Here is a 23,128-nt window from a genome sequence, read left to right on the forward strand (position 1 = left end):
GTGTGTGAGGCACTGGGTGTCAGCTGTCCTGGGTGATTAGTGCTTTTATATTGTTCCAAGGAGCCCGGACGAGGCCCCCTCTTCACTGCAGCAAAGCACAGCTGCAGTCTGCCTCTCCATCTCTGCTCTTCAGCCTTCCTCTACTCACTCACACTCGTGAAACGGGCTCAGGCCCAAGAAAAAATGAGCCTGAAACAGAGGCAAGAAGTATAGTAAGAGGAATGGACATAGAAACGGAGCGTGACAGAGTATAATATAGGGAATGAAGGAAAGGAGGGATAGGAGAGATAAAGAGGGATGATCCACTGACAGTTGACGCAAGGAGGAGACAGAAGCGACAGAGAGACAGAGGAAGGCAGCGGACAGGGAGAAGTGGTATATTAGGAGGATTAGAGAGTCGATTCAACGCGCTGACTGTCTCCTGGACAGGATTTCCCCAGCTATGCCTGGGAGGCCTCCCCTGCTTTAAACACACAGGCAAGTCAGGACAGAGAGAGTGGCGAAGGAGGGGAAGAAGAGCAAAAGAGGGGGAGGGGGGGATTTTTTTTTATCTTTTCAAGTGTTGTGAACTACTTTTGATTAGCATAATGAACTAATAAATCCTTGCCCTTCAACAGAGAGCCAGTGTATCCCCCTAAGAATCGCCAGAAATGAGAACAAAAATAACTATTTTCGCGAACATCTTGTTTTACAAATGAAAAAATAAGTTTGACGAAGAAAACTATTCAAACAGGACTGTAGGCGTTATTCCCTGCATGAGAAACATTTTGAAAACTCCCCTTTCAGTCAAAGAGCTGCGACTGTTGCCTTTACGATTTAAGGACATATGTCTACACAAGGAGGAAGAGGAGGGGGGCAGAGGATAGTAGGCAAGGGCCAAGAGTGTGCTATGGGAAAAGTATGCCTGCTATGCACGGGTTGTTTGGTGGCGGGATTTGTGGGCCAGAGCATTGTTGCTCTCTTGACATTGAACTTGGGAGATTGGAGACAAAGGGGGAGAGGTTAACCACCCTGAACATCATAAATGTGTATATGTGCAAGAGCACACAGGCTAACAATTCCTCGCTTCCAACACCCACCCATCCAACCAACCACCCCCACTTCCTTGCGACTCTGCTTTATCTTAACTGTCAACACCTGGCCCACCCTCTCTCTATCTGTGAACTTTAATCTGGCCCTGCTAGGCAAACAGCGCCGGGCTCGGACAAGGAGAGCGATTAGTCTGTCACGTTGCCCTCCAGTGCCTCAGCGGTGAGAGGAGGAAACAGGGAAGGGAGAGGTCGGAAGAAAGGAGAGAGATTGGGACATAGGAGGATATATAAAGTTAGATACAGCATTATGAAAAAAACATGAAGGAGAAAACAGAGTGGTGGGAGGGCTGCTGGAGAAATAACACAGACGCTTCACTGACCTGACAAGGCCACAGACCAGAGATATGGTGGTGAACTTCCACCCCCTATGACGGGTCATTCAAGCTGAGCCATGCAAACACACCTGGGTGCAATACATCCAAACATATATATATATATATATATATATATGCACATGTGTGTGTGTGTGTTTGTGTGTGTGTGTACTGGTGGTTCTGAACAGTCTTATATAAGGTTTGTTTAGTTTGACACTTAGTATGAACACAGCAATAAAAAAAACAAAAGCACCAAATTCAGATATGTATGTAATACTTTTTATTTTTATCAAGACAAAATGGCTGAGTGAAAAGAATAATGCAGACAACAGCTGAAAATAGAGTGGCATCTCCGTATAACTGAAAAATAACAACAACAAAATCTGTAAGTCGAGCAAGAACTCATGAAAGTTGGTCAATGACCTTTGGTCATCAAACAGAGGAATTAAGCCATCACAATTCATCAGGAGGGAGAAAAATGAACTGATTTGTTTTGCAGTGACTCCATTCTGAACAGAGCATGTGTGTGTGTGTGTGTGTGTGTGTGTGTGTGTGTGTGTAGCCATAATAAATAATGTCGACCAATGCCGTAGGTCAACTTCAAGTTCAGTTCAGAACAAATAGCTTGAGAGTAAATACAGAACACAGGATGAAATCAGGCTGAAAACCCAAATGTACCTCAATACCATCAGCAATGATAACATGTACCAAACTTTTTTTTCTTTCTGATTTCCGTTATATTTAGAATATGCCTTGCATATGAAATGTACCATATTTAAATTATAAAGCACCATGGTTCTTTTGGCAATGAAAAAAACAAAATCCAAAATAACAAACAAAGAAACTGTAGCAAAAAAACATGCTTTTCAGATTGATGTTGGATTGATTGCATATGACAAAAGGTCTTTTTCAAAAAACGGCTGGAATGTTATCAGGTGGTACATGTTCAAGGACAGTAAAAAGTTGGCTACCGAGAAAACCCAACAATAGCTTGTATTACTGCATATAAAATGGCAGGAGAGAAAAATATATAAAATAAACTAAAAAGATATGTACAACCACCTGTTTTTTTACCTCATTGTGGTCACTCCAGCGGGACTGCCTGAAAAGGCCATTACATGACCTCTCACCCTTGGGGAACTCCACAATTTATTTTTCAAAAACATACTTATTTTCAAGCATACAAATTATTCACACTATATTATCCTGCCAAATTAAGAAAATATACGGTGGCAGCTTGTTGGGATTTTTTTTCACTACAGAAAAAAAGGGTACATTGAAACCTTTAAAGAGTACAGGCAAAACAGTTAAAAATACAGGCTCCAACATAAATACTATAAGTGCCTACACTAAGTGAACATTAATTTCAAATACCATTCTAAATACAGGAAAAAAGTAGACCATAAATGTGTTTTGAACATAGGAACTTACATGAGTGTGCATTTTCCTATGTGTTTTAAGTTCTCTCTATATATTTATATATCATAAATCTCTCCCCCAATGCACATTTTTGTTCAACCTGAAGACTTGTGTATAGTAAAGGCAAAAAAGATGAGAGACATGTTCATTACAATTCATTACATAGTGATCAAGTCCCGGATGTCACCAAGACAGAAAAGAGAAACGACAATAAACAAAAAATGAAAACAAAATTTAAATAAGGTTGTCCCCTAAAGATATTGAAGTGTTACTTTAAAAACTCAAAAACACAATTTACTTATCTTTTTAAATCAAATTTGTAGATTTCTGTACTGAGCAGTATATTTCTATAGTTGGTATGAAACAGGATATTTCTATGGCGGTTCCTGCATTATTACCCCCAAGAGCCAAACTGATGTTTGGCTCTGGAGGAGACATGGCTGGCAACAGTTCAACTCTTTTTTTTTCTTTCTTTTTTTCTTTTTTTTAATGCAAAGCAATGACACCACACTAATCTGTCAGCATAAGAGCAAGTTTTCCCTTGAGTGTCCGACTGTAAACTGGGAAAATTGAACAGTGCATGTAGGTAGTCCCAGATCGGAAATCCGGTTCTCGTTTTATACTCAACCGACTGTACCTCCGATTAGAAAGACAGATACAGAATCCAAGGCAGAGTGACAAGTGCTATATTTTCAACAATGACGGGATGGAGATAAAAAAAAAAAAGAAACTACCACAATAAGGTCTAGAGCGTGTTAACTGAAAGGAACACAAAACGTAAAAAATTTGACTCTTAAAAACTTGTGTGGAAGGGGTAATTTGTTGATTTTTTTTCTAAATTCTGATTCTTGACTTTAGATTAGGATTTCCGTTTAAGATCGTTTCCAATGAGTTAATAAGAAAGTGTTTCAGATTACTTAAGGGTTTCTTAGATCTAATGCGGTAAAGAGAACAAGCGCTATAAGGACATAAACATTTGAATTGTAGAGACACCTGGTCAACCCACTCCCCGAACCATGTTACCCTTTACCCTCCATCACCCACCCAAAAAAAACCACCCTCACCAAAATCTGTCTGGCTTAGAAAAACTAAAACCCACTCTGTGGTCTCCAAGCGGCTGCTGGCTACACTGCTGCCTGGCTGACACAGAAGAAACATAATTCTGTGCTACTTACAAAACAAAAAACTGCAATTCTTAATTTTCAAAGAAAATAAAGACTCTGGAAAATTAAGAGCTTCACGTTGGTTAAAACAACTTGTCAGACTACCCTCTCAGTATGGTACACATGTACCAGAAAACATAACCACTTAAACCAAAACTCTACACACCTACTCCTTTTTAGCATGTAACATGCCAGTAAACAGAATCATAATCTGGAGAATAACAATATACATGAGTCAGGCAGATAAATGATTTACCAGAGGTACACATAATCTTTTTTTTTTTCTTTTCATTTTTGTTTCAGCTGGTTCCTTATGCTCTGCTAAGTCATAAAACGACAGGGTTGTACAGGTGCTTGATGCAAGGACCTGTTTATTTCATATGTGCACAAAAATGTCCTGTAATCTTCTATAGCTGAAACTCCGAGCTTATAGCAAAAAAGGAGGATTAACTAATGCAGGTAAAATATCCAAGGCACTCTTTGTTGTCATTTCACACCATATTGTTAATTTCATTGCTGTTTGTCAAAGAAATATTTAATGGCGTTCGTGCCATTTCATAGGCAGCCCAATTTTTATATATATATATATATATGTATATATATATTTATATATATATATATATATATATATATATATATATATATATATATATATATATATATATATCTTTATCTCAATCTTGCATGGAAAATCTTTCACAAAGATCAGTTTTAAGTGTGACCCTGCTTGTCTTGATGTTTTGATAATATGACACTGCCCACTATGTTTGAACACAAAACTGTACATGATATGTAAAACAGTATGTACTGTATGCAGCATGGGTTCTCATAATTAACTTTTTTTTTATGTTGAAGAAATCGAAAGTATCAACAGCAATACATGTACAACCAAACCCACCAGCCAAGGACATTTTTCTCTCTAAGTAGCCAAAACACACCGAGCATGCTGTCCAGTTACAAAAAATACAAAACGTGTAAATTATTGCACAATAGAAAGGCTCAAAAAGTTTTGCGTTTGATGCAATAGTATTGCCCCAATGATGGATCATGCATTCAGCTTTTTCCAGTCAGGGATGATAACAGGGCTGTACCGTGTACTGGTGTCTAACCCTGTTGTCCTTTCCCCTCACTTATTGGCTAGTTAGCCAGGGTTGCTTTTTAGCCAGGGGAGCTGAGAGAGAGCTGCCAGCATGCTGCTCTTTGCCTACTCAGTCTTAATGTCATTAGCCAGAGGGCGGTCGCTGTGCCACTTCTTCATGTGTTTCTCCAGAGTGCTGTATACACTAAAAGGCATGTGGCAGATTTCACATTTGTACACGTCCTTGCCCATCTGTCCGTGGGTCTTCATGTGGCGGGTGAGCTTTGAGCTCTGGGCGCACGCATAGCTGCACAGCTCACACTTGTAGGGCCGCTCTCCAGTGTGACTGCGTCGGTGCACTGTCAAGTTGCTGCAGTTCTTGAACACCTTGCCACAATACTCGCAGGTGTCACTGCGTCGGCCGTCCTTGGAGCTCGGCCTGCCATTCCCGTGGGGAGTGCTGGCCCCGCTGCCGGTGCCGCTGCGTCCTGAGGCGGCCCGTTCCCCGTCCAGCTCGCCAGGCGGCGTGGAGAAGCGCAAGCTGCCGTTTTCTGACGAGTGCTCAGATGACGAGGCGAAGGGCGATTGTCTAGAGTCCCCACCTGTGAAGTTGATGAAGGGGTCCTTGAGTTGACGTGAGGCAGCGTAGCCAGCTAGCCACTGGGAGTAGACGTTCTCCGTGTTTGGGATAGTGGGCGTGGGGGGGTCAAGGTCCTTCTCCACCTTGATGCGCTTGGACAGGGGACTGAGGGAACCAGGGCTGACCCTTCCACTCAGCAGCTTCCTGGACAGGCTGTCAGTGGATAGAGGTCCCAGGCCATTGACGATAGTGGTGGTTCCATCATCTGCTCGGTCTGACTCCAGGGCCGAGTCCTCGTCACCAGGCTCCCGGGACAAGCTCCGGCGATGTGGGTGCAGGTCGTCACTGTTCTTGTGGTAGCGGGCCCCTTCTAACCGCAGGCTGAAACGATAGTCATTCTTACCCTCTTCTTCTTCTTCTTCGACTTCAGGCTTAGTCTCAATTTCCTCCTCCTCCTCCTCCTCCCCCTCTTCCTCTTCTTCTTCCTCTTCTTCCTCCTCCTCTTCCTCCTCCTCTTCCTCCTCCTCCTCCTCCTCTTCCTCTTCTCCATTTTCAGGCAATAGGCCATTGTTCTCGCTCTTGAACTTGGCCACCACTGACTTGAGAGCATCTGTGGCGCTGCCCATCAGATCACTGGTACCAGGTTCGGGGGAGCTTGCAGTCGAGAGGCCGTCATCTGACTTGGCATTAAGCACCAAAGACTTGCTCTGACAGTGTGTCTTCATGTGTCGTTTCAGCTTGCTGGCCTGGGTGCAGGCATGGTTACAGAGGTGACACTTGAATGGCTTTTCCCCTGTGTGGCTACGTCGGTGAACAATTAGGTTGCTCTGGAACTTGAAGGTCTTCCCGCAGAATTCACAAGACTTTGCCTTGAGAGGTGTGCCCGGTTGGGCCGCAGTGGATGCCGGATTGGGGGTGGTGCGTAAGCCAGAAGGTGACTGAGAGGTGGAGAGGGGAGGCGTAGCTGAAAATGGAGGCTTTGAACCTGGCTGAAATGGCTGCAGCAGCCGTTGCATAGGGCTGGGCCTGTTAGGGGAGAGAGGTGGGGAAGACCCAGTGGCATTCCCAGCCAGCTCGCGTAGACGTCTAGAGAAGTCCATTGGAGGGGCTTCTAGTGGCACTGAGTTGAGCCTCATCACCCTGTCAAAGGCGCTGGGATGGTGGGTTGCCAGTGCCAGGTCATCAGGGCTCAGGTGGTGGCGCGGTGGCGGGCTGAACAGCGGTGGGGTTCGGAGGTAACGGCTCTCACGAGGTGTAGACGCTGAATCCCGGCCAGACCCAGAGCCCGGCATCCTCAGGAGGCTGTAAGGACTGCCATCAGCCAAGTGGACGGCATGGATGGGAGGCTGGGAAGAGGCACAGTCACCCCCCATCCCAGGAGCCGCAGCCACGCGGGGGGTGAGGGGGCTGCCAGGTTCGCTCTCCAGATAGATGCGGAAGCCATGGGTGTTCTGGGCATGCTGAAGCAGAAACCAGGCACTGGTGAAGGGCTGCTTACAGGTGGTGCAGGTGTAACTGCTTGGCTCATCTTTATCTGACAAAAAAGGGACAGAGAGAGAACATTTTTTTTTAAATTGACCTGTTCAAATGACAAAACAGAGTTACTGATGAACAACTAACTGATACAACAGCATAATTGTAGAAACATAAAAAAAAACATGTTTGACACTTGACACAATGATGAAAGTGAGGATTTAAATAAGTGACAAAATATCCAATATCATCATCAAAAACTGAGAGAGCATAGCCGAATTCAGCGTTCACTGCTATTTTTTATATTCTAGCACTTTCAAAGTGAAACCCCATTACATCACCAATTATTTCTGGACAACAATAACTGTGATTAGATAGTAGCTTATAAAAATATTTTTTAAATATTGAAACGGCACAACAAAATTGGATGAATATAATTTTGTCGACACAGAGAAATAAATCTTCCTTTTTACTTTTTTGAGCATTAAGCAAAACTGAATTGGAAACATAATCTGAGATCCTGAGATTAAATATGCATTTTATATACATTGCTTATACCAGCATTCACTTCCAGTGGATGTACACTTGTTATAAAGAGAATGAATAAAACAATAATAACAGGTATCCCAGGCAGCAAATGCACAATTTACACAGTTGAGAAGGCATAGGAATATTTTAAACAATAATTGACTTTCAATAGCACTTGCACACTGACCGGAGATTTGCCTGACAATGCACGCATAATCTCGTTAAACACACTCATCTCCCCTCCGATGCCATGTTTACAGAATTAGCAAGGCTAAAGTGGGACGTGTATCTGATGCTGCATATTAATGCTGAATACAAATAAGAGGTCACATGTTAATAAATTGTACCAGCGTTTATCACAAAAAACACATTCACAGGGAAAAGAAGCAAAGGGGGAAATTGTGTATGTTTGTGTGTGGGTGGGGAGGCTCCTATGAAAATGCATTTCATGCATTACTTTTCTATTTCTGATATTTCATGCTTTATGGATTTATTTAAATCCTCTCAGGTGAATAGAATAGGAGAAGAAGGGGAAAGCAGAAGTGAGAGATATGCAAAATAAGAAGCATCCGCCACTTGCAAATGTGCTCCCTCTTTCATCTTTTGGCTTTCTTATCCTTTCTTCTCTATTTTCTTTTTTTCACTGGAGGGCATTTTTCTGAAGTCATTTGCAGACACTGAACCCAAAGCCATGGCCATACTGTGCTAGAGAGGGAGAACAAGGGAGAGGGAGAGACGAAGATAGGCCATGCATGTGTATGTGTGTGTGTGTGTGTGTGTGTGTGTGTGTGTGATTGCGACTATGAACGATCCCTAAGATGGTGGATGGACAGTCTTGCATGTTTTAAGCCTGCGAAGAGACAAAGGGGTGAAGAACGGGCAGAAAGAGAAGACGACCGCTAAGAGAAAAGAGGGATGTTGTGGATGAGCAATAGACAGAACAAATTGGCGTTTTGTGGTTCTCCTTTCTATCTCATGTGTCCACGGCCACCATGGCCCCTGCCGAACAATCTCACTTAAAGACCAGAACATGCTGGTAAATTATGGATCATTACAATCTGCAAAAATTACAGTTAATTGCTGCCACCTGCAAGGGGCTTTGACCCACTATGGAATTTTTCCATCATAAAAAAGCCATTTGCCCATACACGTTTTAGCTCCCTCTCTCATAAGCACAAATAAAATGTGCCCATTACATTGGCTTTGGCTATATGTATGTTTCCTGATTATGTGTGTGTTTTTATGGCTTTAAATATAAACCCCATATCACTCGTAAAACGGTTGCAATAACCTGGCCTCTCCTGTTCACTTTGCTTTGATTTGCAGCCTATACACACTTCCTCAACCCTGTCTTAATGTGTGAGCAGAGAGTGCATATGCATGAGGAGGAAAATAGATGTTTTTTTCTCTTATGGTGAAGGACGAGAAAGGGAGATGGGGGGGTGGCTAGAATGTCTTCTTCTTCTCCGTCAGAGGAAATAAAGCACTGAGGCTTTCGTGGAAGTGAAAGAAAGACGCAGGGGAGAAAGAAGGGACAAGTGTGGCGTGAAGGGGACATTCCTAATGACAACCCACCACATTTCTGAAGGACACGAGAGCCACAACACAGCACTTCAAAGCTGGTAGTCAGTTCATTTTTTTATGTATCAAAAACAGCATGTCTTGTGCTATGCAATCACAAGCCCATCTATGGACATTTGACAATGTGCTCATGCTACAGGCAGCAGCAGACAATAATTGTTATTCCCATCCAGGCAGTGGACACATTGATGGGCTTTGACAAGCCAGACCAAAGCATGCCCAGATTCACAACAACGGCAGAGAGGATATCTAAAAAAGCCCACAATTGTCCTTGATAGCTAGCTGTCCTCAAAGGTAAGGAAGGACAGTTATTCGAAAGGAGAAAAGACATTCTGACAAGGAATTTGACGGTCTTAAAGAGTTTTTTTTTTTTTTTTTTAGTAAGAAGAGCAGAAAACTGTGCGAGGAAGGAAGGATGATCTTATAAACGAGTCTGTTCTCTAATGGAATAAAGGAGAGCTCCCTCTCACTCTCTCCGTCTGTTTCCCTCCTTCCATTAACTCTAAGTCTGTGGAGAGTTAGGGCTGGGGAGCAGGAGAGCTGGGGCTAATGCTAGATCTCCAGGTCCCTTTGAAATAGGATCAGCAGAGAGGAGAAACCACACTGACAACCCCTTAGCTGCTATTTCATGGCAGTGGCTGAAAGAAGGGACTTTGGGGGAGAGAAGACAGAAAGCATATATAGGAGACGTGAGGGAGGGCAGGAGGATCAGGAGCAAAAAAAAGTGGAAGACCGATAATCACGAAAAAGAGAAATATAAAGAACTATAGAGGCAGAGCGCAGAGGAGGGACGTAGGACAGTCAAAGAAGGGGGGTTAACAACTCCTTTAAAGCCATTTTAGGACATTGCAACACAAAGCAGAGGGAGGCTATGGTGTCTAACGGACACGGTGCACTGCTATCAGGAAGAGAATATGATCCAGGGCTCATGCAAAAAGCACAAGGACGACTGACGCTAGGGCAGAAATTATGGCACCTTAAAACAGCAGATGTGGTCGCCTGTATAGCTGCTGACACCATATTCACACCGCCGTCCCAGACAGCAGGGTTGACCAGACAAAGCAGTACACACAAGCAGTCTAGGAGGCTTAGGCATCATGTATACTTTGCTCATGCAGATTGCTCTATTGTTAGTTGACCCAACCCCCCCTAAACCCAGTATCACACGCACGCTCTCAATCACCACACACACCACGTTTATCCCCTCAGCCAAAACACAGCCACAAACACAAACAATCAAACCAACAGAAGCCAAGACAACCACGACCTTAACCCAGTGTTGGCAGTTTAACGATGTGCTAAGGAAAAAAAAAAAAAAAAAACTGTCATCAACTGTCTCTTCCTCCCTTCATCTCTCAATCAAACCTGGCATCTAGCTACCATCCCTACTAGCTGAAACTTTCCAGCCATACGTCCAAAAGCTAGCAGACTTTGGATTGTCCTCCATTTTATTTTATTTTTTTGTCCTTGGCCAAGCCTGATAGTGGGCTCTAGCCATCCTGGTGTGACCACGCGGCTCTCACTGATATTGGTCATTTAGCTAATGGAGGAACAAGCTAACAGGATTAGCTTGCAGGCCATCCAAAAGGAGGAGGAAGGGGAAGGCACAGAGATGGGAGACATCGGGGACACAGCATGTCCCCGCCATTTCCCAAAGTTATTAATCGCCTGGGGCTCAGGAGCACTCACACACACCTGAAAACTGATTATGCTAATAGTGGGTCTTTGCCAATATTCATAAGTGTTTATAGGTGTTGGAGTGAGTGCCTTGAGAAGACGGAGGGTTGTCAATACAGTGCCTCCTAAGAGTGCTTCATCCGTAACTGGCGTTAATGTGATTACTACTCTGTTTATGTCATTAGGGTATTCACAGTCAGGGATTGGACAGGGGTGAAGGGGGAAGAAGGAGAGGACAGGTTATAGGAAGAAAGTGGAGAATTAGTGGAGGCTCCAAGGCACCCATTGGAGCTCTTCTTATACTGTATTTTCTTAATACATGACTTTCACCAGACTTGAAGGTCTGAGTGGAAAAGAATCGTTAAACGAGTGAACTAAAATCATTCTCCAGGGGCTTTGGAGTGTGAGAGCAGCTTTATTTCATTGCATTTATTGGTGTCTCAATCATGTTATCACCCAAATATGTTTTTCTCAGTCTTTGCATCCGTTTGTATTTGTGAAAATACCTTACTGAGCAGCTGGCTGGCCTTGACCTGCCTCCTTACTTTTCTACCTCTCTCTCTCTCTCTCTCTGTTTGTCTCTAATTCCCTGCCACAGTCACTCACACACACACACACACACACACACACACACACACACACACACACACACACACACACACACACACACACACACACACACACACACACACACCAGGGCTCATACACTCACTTCTTTGTCCTGGGCCAGACTCGTTGTGGTGCGCTCAGCCACTGGCCAAAGACAAAAGGCTTGTTTGACCAACACTTGTTCCTGAGACAAAGCCGGATGCAGGAAATACGGTTTACTAAACAGAAAGCCAGCCAGGGAATAGAAGAGGCCTAAAACCCAGCCTTTTACAAGTCTGATCTGGACCTGGGAATTGCAACGCTGGCTGGTGTTGGAGTCACACATTACACAATTGGGAGAGGCTGACACTACACACATCGCACACAGAGAGAAGTGAAAAAAGAAAGAGATGTAGAAAGAGGCAAGAAGAAAAAGAAAGGATGGAGAGCTAAGAGGGGAAAGAGAGGTAGATTGGGATAAGAAAAGCCTCGCTGGCATGAACAAGGAAAGGGGAGGGGAGGCAGATCTCCAGATAAAGATGCATGGTGGTCTTTGAGGGCCTGTGCCCAGTATAAAGTAATCTGCTGGCTGTGGCTTTGTCTCCAATCAGACTTTCACACTTCTTACCTTTCCTTTCCCCTTTTCCTGAAAGTTGATAAGAGCAACAGTGGAACTGAGGCGTCTCGCTGAGCCACTAAGAAACCATTATGGACAGATGGCACCCACACAGGGACCAATGAATGCACGCACCATACACAATGGACAAATGTGTCTGTGTGTGTGTGTGTGTGCTTTTGCATGTGTGAGTCTTTAATGGGCATGCATGATCATTGTTAGTGAGTATTACCCAGGTATTACCACATGACTGTGTCCATGTACGCATGGATTTGTGTGTGTCTCTGCGTGTGTGTGTCTCTGCGCGTGTGTGTGTCTCTGCGCGTGTGTGTGTGTGTGTGTGTGTGTGCGGACATTAGTATGTAATACACTTGCTACAATCATTTTAAAATTAGCATTGCCCTACGCTGTCTGTTTCCCTGCGTAACCCTACTCCCTTTCATCTTTTCTCGGTTGAACTGCGTTTGAACTGACCATCCACCCACCCATCCATTCGTCCGTCCTTCTCTCTATCCCTCCATCTATCCATCCATTCCGACTAAGCCCAGCTGGACAGCTTCGTGCTTGGGTGCGGCTCGGTCCGGCAGACCTTATAATAGCCTGGGCCAGCCGCGTCTCTGATGCAGATCATTATTTGCTCTCTGCTTACCAGCGACGGTGGGAGGCCGCACGCTGTTGTTTCTCATCCTAGCTCTAATGGTACAGTGAAAAGACCTCTGGGCTTCTAAGCTTAACCAGTCTAATTAAATGGACCATCGCTTATGTAAGTATCCGCAGAGATTATTTATTGAGTTTGGATCCGCTTCACAGGATCAAACCGCCGTCAACAAAAGCCAACGCTCAACGGAGTAGGTATTAAATAAAGGAGTGGAATCAAAGAAACTGCAAACTGCCAAGTGTCAGTTTAAGCACACATATCCAGGTACATAAGAAGACTTAATCAAGCGGGAGTATTTTTGGACTCGGGCAATTTCCCAGATGGGCGAGGAGTCTCTGAGCACTTCAGAGGTGAAATGTGAAAAGTGTTCTGTCAAAGAAAAGATATGTCTCAATAAACTACAGCTTAAGGGGAGAATGATAGAGTAAAATATGAACAATATAATACAATAGAACATACTTTACTTTCTTCTTTACTTTCAAAATAAAGGCTGCAACATTCAGATCAGAGCATCCGCTGTCTTTCCTGACAAGCGTCGTCCCTGATTGAAGAGCACGGACAAGAAAGCCTCCGTAAGACATGAAGGCCAGCAGCCTGAGCTTCACTATCTCTGCATAGCTCAGCTCATGACATGCTGGCGTCCCTGCAGAAAGGATGGAGGGGGACAGGGAGGTCGACTAGCTGCACATTTCTGCATAAATCTCCAGATAGATAGCATCGGGAGAGGAGAAACAGGGGAGGGAGGCAGGCAAGCAGCGGAGGATGATAAGGCCCCCGGGGCAGGGCATTCGACACTGTCAAAACTGTTCCGTCTCTGGCTATTGGACGAGTTGAGCACGTTATGAGCCTGCATACCATTTGCCAGGACGCAATTCGGCTTCACCGGAGCATACAGGGCCCTGTATCTGACCTCCACTGCTTTGCCTCTTCAGTCTTCACAGACATGCAGAGAGCTGGACATAACAGCACAGACATTGCATGGAAAAGGACTATGAAGTCTTGAAGTGAACACATTGCAGTCACATTACTATACAGTTGTGATATTTACTGGTGAATATTCTGTGCAACATGAGACATTAACAGAAGTCACAAGAAGCCAACATGTCAGTTATATTGTCACAGCAAACTGCACTCAGAGAATCACTTAACAGGGCAATCATGAAATACCACAAAGTTAAGACTTCACAAATGACCACATAACTGAGTTGTTACTGAAAATGCAATGTCAAGAAAATTAAAAACAAAAACTGCAGACTTTCAGCTTCATACAACTTTTTTTATCACCTGTATCACAGGCCAACAGTCAATGACCATAAGTAGCAAAACATATGCTGTACAATCCACATTTAGAGAATACCAAATATTGTTTTTCATGTACTTACATTATTCCCCACAGAATCAGCCAGGTCCCAGCACCCTTGGATAAAGTATGAAAAAACTATCTTGCTTAAAAACACTTCAGCAGGAACGCATCCCCTTCTCCCTTATTCTAAATCCGATTGAACGTTTGGGCGAATGAAGTGTGATACAGATTTTTACATATTCTAAATGCATAAAGAACAAGAAGCTTTCCTTCCTGAGAAACTATCTGTCACCATCTGCATAAACTTAAAGCACTCCTTCAAAAAGTGAAGATCTTCTTAAAGGAAAGGATGACTGTGCTCTTCATTTGGTTTGTGACATTTAGCCAATATAATGTTGGTGTTTCTGTTATTTTGTCAATGTACTGTGTGCTTATCCCCATATTCATGCCACAAGTGGACTCACTAAAAAATATATATATATATAATTATAATATAATATAAATACATTTCCATAAATAGTATGTGAATGAGTAGGGGTGAAACAAAAAAGAAGAGAATTGACAAAAACAAAGTTAGGAAGCACCCACTGTGTTAAATGACTGAGACAATGTTGAAAGAGAGAGGAGGGAAGTGAGCGAGCAAGATAGAGAGAGAGAGAGAGAGAGAGAGAGAGAGAGAGAGAGAGAGAGAGAGAGCAAGTCAGTGAAGCAAAATTGAAGGGAAGAGTGGGCAGTGTGGGTTAGAGACTTTGCCTGATTTACAGGCACAGACCTGTAGTCAGGGTATCTCCGAGCTCATGGAAGTCTGGACACACACACACACACACACACACACACACACACACACACACACACACACACACACACACACAACACAGAGTATGTCTGGACTGAGTAAACACTTCAGCCTGTCTGGAGGATAGAGTCATTCCCTCTCCCTCTCCGTCCCTCAGCCTGCATGCTCCCTTGTTACTCCTCCTTCCATCACGCTATTTCCTTAACACGCTCTGATGACAGCACTGAGAGGTTAAAGTGGGTCTATCTTTACACACATACACATCCTGACCCCCACATGCATGAACACAGTTTCTCCCTCACCATTTTCTTTTACCACGGACATACTCACACACACACACACACACACACACACACACACACACACACACACAAATAGGTTCTAAATCTTTCTTTTCCAAAAGCTGAAAAGCACACTACCTTAACACCTGTGCCACGATGCACCTCTCATCTTCTCCACCCACTCAGTTAGTGCCGGGCAGATCTTAAAATCAGGCCAGTGTGTACAAGTCTTTTTTTTTTTTTTTTTTTTCTCCTCCTACCTTTGCCTGAGGTGCTCCGTCACTGTAAATAATATTTCCAGAGAAAGTGAGACACACAGAACGGGCAAAGAAAAAAGAGGGGGGCAAAAAGAGAGAAAGATACTCATCATTATCTTAATCTCTGTGGGACGGAGCGCAAGGTGGAATGGATTGAGGGTCTGTGTGTTTGGGTTTGGGTTTCCAAATGCACCGGGATCACCAGTAAAATACCACATTTTCATGACCTGGTGCTCAATAGAATGCAAGGAACTGTTAGGAAACACAAAGTCACTACTGGTGTTGACCGCAGTTGTTTGTTTCTAAACTGAGAAGAAGCTCAGAAGCTCTAAAGCATGGGCCATGAATTTGATACCATTAAACAAGGGTTGTTTTAAACATGCAGTTATTTTTTACCCTGCCCTACCACCTCAGGGTGAGAGGACCAGGGCATGTGAGCTTGGGCCAACCATAGCAGTTCGTTATGCATACGAGCCTCAAGGCATTGTGGAGGGACATGGCACTTTAAAACAAGAGGGCCAGTGTGTTGGAGTGTCCCGTGGCCCGGAGCTGTGGAGGCTGAGGGTTTAACACGCGTCCCATCTGCTATGTGTGACTGTGCACACGGTGGTCGAGTGGTTAAGGGAGCATCAATAGCCGGACTCTTTAGATATAGGGGCATCTCAGGGTCAGATACAGCTCGCAAAATCCAATTTCCTTCGAAACAGAGAAATTGGGAAGTCAAGATAGATATATGCTTGTACATGTGGTGACCGCAGAACTAAAGTCTGGACTTTGGATAAAAACTGATTGTATCACAAGTTCAGTGTGTGTGTGTGTGTGTGTGTGTGTTTTTAAATGTTGGTACATCACAAGTTAAATTCACTGCAATGTCATAACAAGTGAGGTCTAGGACATGAAATTCCCTGATCCTGTAATAAGCACACAGCCACTAACAGTGAGACCTCAAAGACCCCATCACCATCCATCCAACCAACCCTACATTCCCCTCTCCATTATTCATTCATCGAGGAGAAAACATGGCTGAGCCACTTCTCAACCCGTTCCAAATCCTGATTAAATTTGCAAAATGGCCTCCTGTTCAGCCCTAATTCAGCAACTTAAAGACATTCTGACAGAAGCAGGAAGAGACGCGGCAGAGCGAGGAAATGGTCAGATAACTGAAGTGACCTACAAATGTTTCCTTCCGTGCTCTTTTGCTCGATGCTAGAAGTTCTCACTGCTAGGACTGCCCTAGATGCTTGATACCAACCTGGGCCACACCTTTATGACATGCTGTTTTAGACGGATGCCCCAAACAAATATTTGGATTGCACATTACAGGGCACAATAGTCTTTCCCAATGACACAAGACTGTACTGTACAGCTTGTAGGTTAGCAAAGGGGTGAATGCAGCCAGTTAATACCTAATGTAACGTTTACCATCAATAACAGTTTGTAAGATGGATGGGCCATCTGCTTGGCAATGGCAGGCCACGCTCCACACAATTCTTCATCTCCGAGCCTCCCCGTACCAGATTCCTGCCTACTAATTAAAGACATGTGTTCTGATCAGCCACCATAGCAACGCAAGAGAGGCGGGTAAAATGGTGGACAATAGGACCTAGTGCGGCCCAGAAAGTTAACACTTAGAGCTATATTCCTCTGTGTTCCAACCTATTGTTCCAACAATAGGCAAAATCTGCATTTATATCAGTGATACGTTTAACTTTGTGGCCGTGTAAAAATCATTTCAATTCATGTTTAACTCGGCTACCTGTCTCTTTTCAGTTACATCTTGTGCAAGCCCACACTGTCACTTGCCTGTTAAAAATACAGCATGTGGACCCTTCCGCTTATGAATAGGTCTAAGCAGTAGCTAGCGTGATATTAATTAAGGTAGCCAACCTGTAGGTTCCTTTGTGCCCAGCTGTAGAGCATAAATCAGGCTTTTAACAAGGCTAGGGCCCTAAGATCTCAAACCGTGCTGGAATGCTACCTGCACAACCATGCCAAAAATCTGTCTGGGTCTAGGGCTCCTATAGATCGCCATGTTTATAAGGGGGGGCTATAGCGACCTACCCTGGGGAGGGAAGGAGGGAGGGCGGAGCAGATGAGCAGAAAAAGGAGGGTGGCAAAAATTTCTATTGGGTCATCAGGTTTAAGTAAACATGTGTGGTGTTGCTGTGTAAGTGTGCAAGAATGCATGTGTGTTGCACACAAGCATGTGTGCCGCACCACAACATATTCTCTTGTTTTTAAGAGGACTGTTTACATAAAGCTAAGGAAAAATAACAAGACAGACGAAGCTGATAAAGAGACAGAGAGATACAGACTTAAGTCTGAGAAGCAATAAATTCCTTTTTTCTCCCTCTAGACATACATCTCTTAGAGAAACGTTAGAATTTGCATTTAGACCTTCGTCAACAGTTGATAAACAGGATATGTGAAGTAAGCCTGTGCGCCTTTGGTGACAGAAGGATTTATTCACAGACAGCTGCAGGACAGGACACATATGTAAGGACTGGCTGACTTGTTGAATGGCAGGAGTCCACCTTCAAGTCCTTTTTTCTGCACAGAAAGGGCCCATGAACTCAGACATTCCATAACAAGCAGTGAAAAGACATACTTACACACAGCCAATACACAGGCATGATGCAACTACACACATTTACACTAACGAGAGCATATCAAGAAGTCAGAACTCTTGCTAAAGCAATGTGTTAAGCTGTACTGTAGTTTATTGCCATATGCATTGAATAGTACAGCAGCACTTTCCAATGCAATGCCTACACTCCTGCAAAGTTTACCAGCTAACCAACCGTATATAAATAAGTCAGTGTTGAAATTTGGATTAATGGCTGATAAGGGGATGGGTAGAGCTGCGCTCTGCAGCACCACCTGAGATTTATGGGCCAGATGTTTGTGCCATGGCTTCTCTAACAGACTATAAAACTTCATTTACAAAAGGCAACAGTGGAGTCTCAACGTAAGCGTCACCAACATGCAAATATTTTGCTGCGCTGATGCAAATGTCAACTCCAAGTGATTAAAAAATGTAATTAACAAACGACTTTCATTATTGGGAATTCTTGTTCCCTCCCGCAGTTTCTCTCTCTCTCTCCTTCTCTCCTTCCCTCTCTCTCTCTCTCTCTCCCACTCTCTTTCTCTCTCTCTCTCCCATGTCACTTATACAATTACATCCCTGACATGAATGTAACTCCACACCCAACATGAACTCAGGTTCTCAAGATCCACCCTGTCACTTTGAGAAGGGGCTGACAACCTCTGACTGGCGCAGAGGGCTCCGGGGCGTTGACCCCGGCGGACTGCTTGTATTGCATTCCGAGAAATGAACTTTGTAGATTTGTGCAAGGTCAAACTGTAAAGATCCTATATGCTCATTCTATACATGTCCAGCTGATGTTCATAGGCCTCTTGATAACCCGTGAGGAGAGGCGTTTTACAGACGACCCAATGGCTATCTATCTCATGTACCTTTGACACAGCCGTATTGATATATAAATACATAAAAAAGATACGTTTGCTCTTAAAACCCATGGCCTTTATTGCTCTCGTCCGGTTTCATCACCTTTGCAGCACACAGAGGGCTAGCTGATGAAAAGAGGAATTAAGGGCAGTGAAAGAACAAGGATATTATCTGAAGAGGAAGGGGTGTAGTTGAAGGGTGTCAAGAACGGTGTAAAAAGCTGTGGAGAGGAGAAGAAGAAGGGAAAAACAAAAGATGTGGTGGACAGCTTTATACTGCAGCACCCCATTCTAGATTACATTAGTGGCAGCTGCTTCCTTTGTGTGGTTTTATGGCCTGGCCCCAAGAAAAAGCTGCTAAAATTTCATTTAATCTGCTGCAGAAACTCAAGTGTCTGTCAGCCACTCAAACAAGGGGGACTAAAAGCACCATGCTCTCAGATAACTGAGGCAAATAACTCTAATAATATCTCTGTCCGTGGCCATACAGGCAGACATTTTGTGTAACCAAAGAGGGCTTGCCTGTGCCGCCGGTGCATGGGAAACTGGCCCACACTCCCAGTCCAGGGGCAGGTCCTTAATGGCGGGTGAGGAAGCCCCTCTTTATCTCCACCTCCTGTTCATCCTTCCAAGTCATTAGCTTATGTTAATCGCTAAAACTACCAAGAGTGACCCCCAATTTCATTTAGTATGCCACTATACTTAAGCAGATGACGAAGCAGCTGCTACAACTGATTTATTAAGGTAAACTAATGGTATGACTGAGAATATATTTTGTGCTAATTTGTATCAGTTGTCCACACTCTCGGATTTGGATGCATACAGTGTATGATAAAAGAGAATCCAAAACATCCAACCCAATACAATTGCTTTTTATTTTAAAATGTATCCTAATTCAATCAATATCCATTACTCCAACACTCTTAGTAATTTGCTCATTTTCTTGTGGAAAATAACTTGTTGCATGATGCTGTATAGGAACAATGTTTTTACCCTACAAACTGTGGACTAATGTTTGCCCAATGTCTAATAGAATCTATAAGCCATGATTAAACAAGCCACAAACAAAATGAGCCAAAAAGTAGATAGGCCAGCATTATCCTTTAAAGATAAATGCTATATATCAACTGCCTACTCAATACCCTGCTCTTAACGACCCAGATACCCAAAAGTAAACACAAAAATGGCCCCACATCATTTTGCTGGCCGTGTTAGCCTGTAGCAGGGATGGAGCTTTGACAGCAGTGGTAACTGACAGAAAGCAGCGGTACAGGCAGCGGTTAGGGGCAGCTTCCTTCCTGGGCTTTAGTTCACATAACGACATGTCCATGTACGTCCACATACATTTTATTCAGATAAACTGAGGGGAAGAAGGAGGGGTGGGGGGGGGGGGTATTTTGCCATGTGATGCCACTGCTGTAGCTTAAGGCAAGAAGAGGAAGAGGAGGCGATGCAAGAGGGAACCCAGAGGAGGCAGGAACATGCCAAAGCACCAAGCAGAGATAGGGTGGCGGTGAGGTGTCTGTCCGAACCAGATCTCTGCTCCCTCGGTCTAAATGGGGCAGATCATAGATGAGAATAGTAAGCTTGTGACTCTTTATCCCACAGGAGCAGGTTTCACTTGCATACTGCTCATCCACTCAGGTTTGGCTTAGGCTTAAGAGACTGACACCAGTGGGTGAGGATAATGACAATGAAGTATGGCTACCACATAAATCCTTAAAATATATTCCTTAAACTATTGTAATGGATGATAAAATGTTTTTGCTACTTGTTGAGCATGCTGAGTTCTTTGCAAAGAGAAAAGTGTTTGAGAGGTGGTGGGAGCTTTGAGTTTCACTACATATTATTAGTGCTACACCTCTGGTTAGACTACAAGCACTAGTCCTTGCCTTAGAGCTAAGATTGAGTGACTAACTTTAAATAAATAGTTCATTTTGTTGAATACACTTTTTCACTTTCGAGTTTGATTAAAAGATTCATAGCAGTCTGTACAGTCAATATGAAGCTACAGCAAGCATCAGGTTAGCTTAACTTAGCTTAGTATAAGGGAATAGTTAGCAGAGTCCCCGGCAACCTCACAATGACGACAGGACTCCAGCTGTTTCAAAGCTAAGCTAATTGGCTGCTGGCTGTGACTTCATATTTAAAGCCATTAGAGTGGTATCGATCTTCGTCGTTAAACTCTCAGAAAGAAAGCAGTTTCCAAAATGTCGAAGTATTCTTGTTACGCCTGCCTCCTCTACTGAGGCTGATCAGTTTAAAGTGTTCGAAGCTCAAAGTGAAATGAAATAGGCGTAGTGTGCAAAGATATTGAGCTGATTTTAACTTGAATTGCTCGGAGGTGAATGTAAAAAAAGAGCACTTTGCAACCATTGAAAAAATTTTATAAACATGCTGGCTCAGAAAAAAAAATATGCTAATGGCCATTCATCCTTTTCCATGTAAAATAGTGTTACAACTAACAGAAGAAAGAAAGAAAAATTCAAAGGAAAAGCAACACAGAAGCATAAAAATGAGTGGTAATGAAGACATAGCAAGCTGTGAAGTGTGTGTGTGTGTGTGGGGGGGGGGCGGAAGAGATGGGCGAGGGGAAATTAACCTTTTTAATTGGAGAGTGGTAGTCCTCTTTGGACCCTGCAGTTGGATCCAGAGTGCTGACAGATGATGAGAGGGAAATGGCAGGCCTATTACAGGCAATCTGGCCCTGCGACTTGGCAGACCACAGCAGTACCAGAGCCTGGGGAGAACAGGGCATGTCCAGCATGGAAAGCACTCCCTGCCAGACCGCTTGCTGGCAGAGAAGGGCTTGCCTCAATAAAAAGGTATAAATAGAGAACGATTATCTTGGAACTTTGAACTATGGGGTAAAGGGTTGTCATAATGGAGTCTGGTTTCTTGTCTGATAACAAAATACTATCTGGTCAAGAAAAAAGAAGCTTTGCTTTAATGAAAGAGAGAACCAGTCTGACAGGTATGAGAGAGCCAGGGCAGGAGGTGTGTGTGTGTGGGGGGGGCGATGAAGAAATGCACAGTGAAAAATTAACACACTCCGTACTCATGCACACACACATTTTCAAACCCAATACATCTGCCCAGGCATTCACAGAGGAGCCAGATGTAAGAGAAAGACATCAGAGAGGATAACTTCCTATCTGTCTGTGTGTCTAGCTGTGAGAGCCATGTTTATGTCTGGGGATACAAGGAAAACAAACATCAAGGTCAGAGAGGCTGGAGTCCGTCCAAGCGATAGACAGCCCCTTTCTTAACAGGTCTGCAGGCCTGTTTTAACATACAGCCCCAGGGGGGACACTAGGATTTAGACAGAACCCTTAGGCCTGATTTCATATTAAAAATCAGAACCTGTACACTCTTAGAGCTATTTCCCAAGCTTGAAGACCTTTCACTTGACATTGGAAAGACACTTATACAAATTATACCATTGTAAAAGACAAACATATATTGTGTGTGTGCTATACTTTTAACCATGTCATAACAGGTCATCATTAGTGCTTCTTTTTTCTTGTTCTCCAAATTTGATCTGAAATACAACTTTTTTTAAATCAATCAAACCCACTTCATGTCATGCTCTCTACAATAAACAACAGCCATCTCATGCATTGTCTCACTGTCCAGCCGACAGCTGATGTAAACACAATCCTGACGTATGCGCTTTAACGCTGACCCCATTAGCCTGGCGTCCGTCTCTAGGTCATCACCACTAAGACAAAGAATCATCAATCCTTACTTTTGTTCTTCTCCTACCTCCCTTCCTTCTTGTGAGTCTGTCTGTCCATCTCTCAGTTCACACCTTCTATTTTTCTATCTATCTCTGTCTTTTGGCCATCTCTCTTGCATTATGTATTCTAATGCATTTTGAACAAGGCACAGACAACATAGCAGACCAAACAGGGTTGCTTTTAGTCACATCATGCAAAGGATGCTACATGGAGCTGTGTAAGTCCATTAAGTCTCACATACACGCCCATGTGCATACACACACACTCTGTGTCCCACCATCAGCATCCTCTGTCTGCACCTCATGCACATAAAGTCTCGCTTGCAAATTTCTCACTCACTCTCTCTGTCTTTGTATCCGTCTCTGTCTATAAACACACATACACACACACACACACCAAACACACACACACACACACACACACACACACACACACACACACGCACCAGACACATGGCCGAAGAGAGCAGACTACCATCTGGGAGTAGTGGCCGGCTTTGTCTGGGGGGGTGAAAGCG

General features: G+C 43.7%; 1 protein-coding gene across 1 annotated transcript in view; it reads right to left on the reverse strand.

Moving 5' to 3' along the window:
• Positions 1 to 4,666: 4,666 nt before the first annotated feature.
• The window catches only part of LOC114571952 (B-cell lymphoma/leukemia 11A), a 33,761-nt gene continuing 15,299 nt past the window's right edge, over positions 4,667 to 23,128 (reverse strand). The window contains exon 3 of the mRNA XM_028603282.1: positions 4,667 to 7,179. Coding sequence (XP_028459083.1) covers positions 5,192 to 7,179 — 1,988 coding nt within the window. The 3' untranslated portion in view covers positions 4,667 to 5,191. The remainder of the gene's footprint in view (positions 7,180 to 23,128) is intronic.

The sequence above is a fragment of the Perca flavescens genome, chromosome 2 (assembly GCF_004354835.1).
Source record: "Perca flavescens isolate YP-PL-M2 chromosome 2, PFLA_1.0, whole genome shotgun sequence".
NCBI lineage: Eukaryota > Metazoa > Chordata > Actinopteri > Perciformes > Percidae > Perca > Perca flavescens.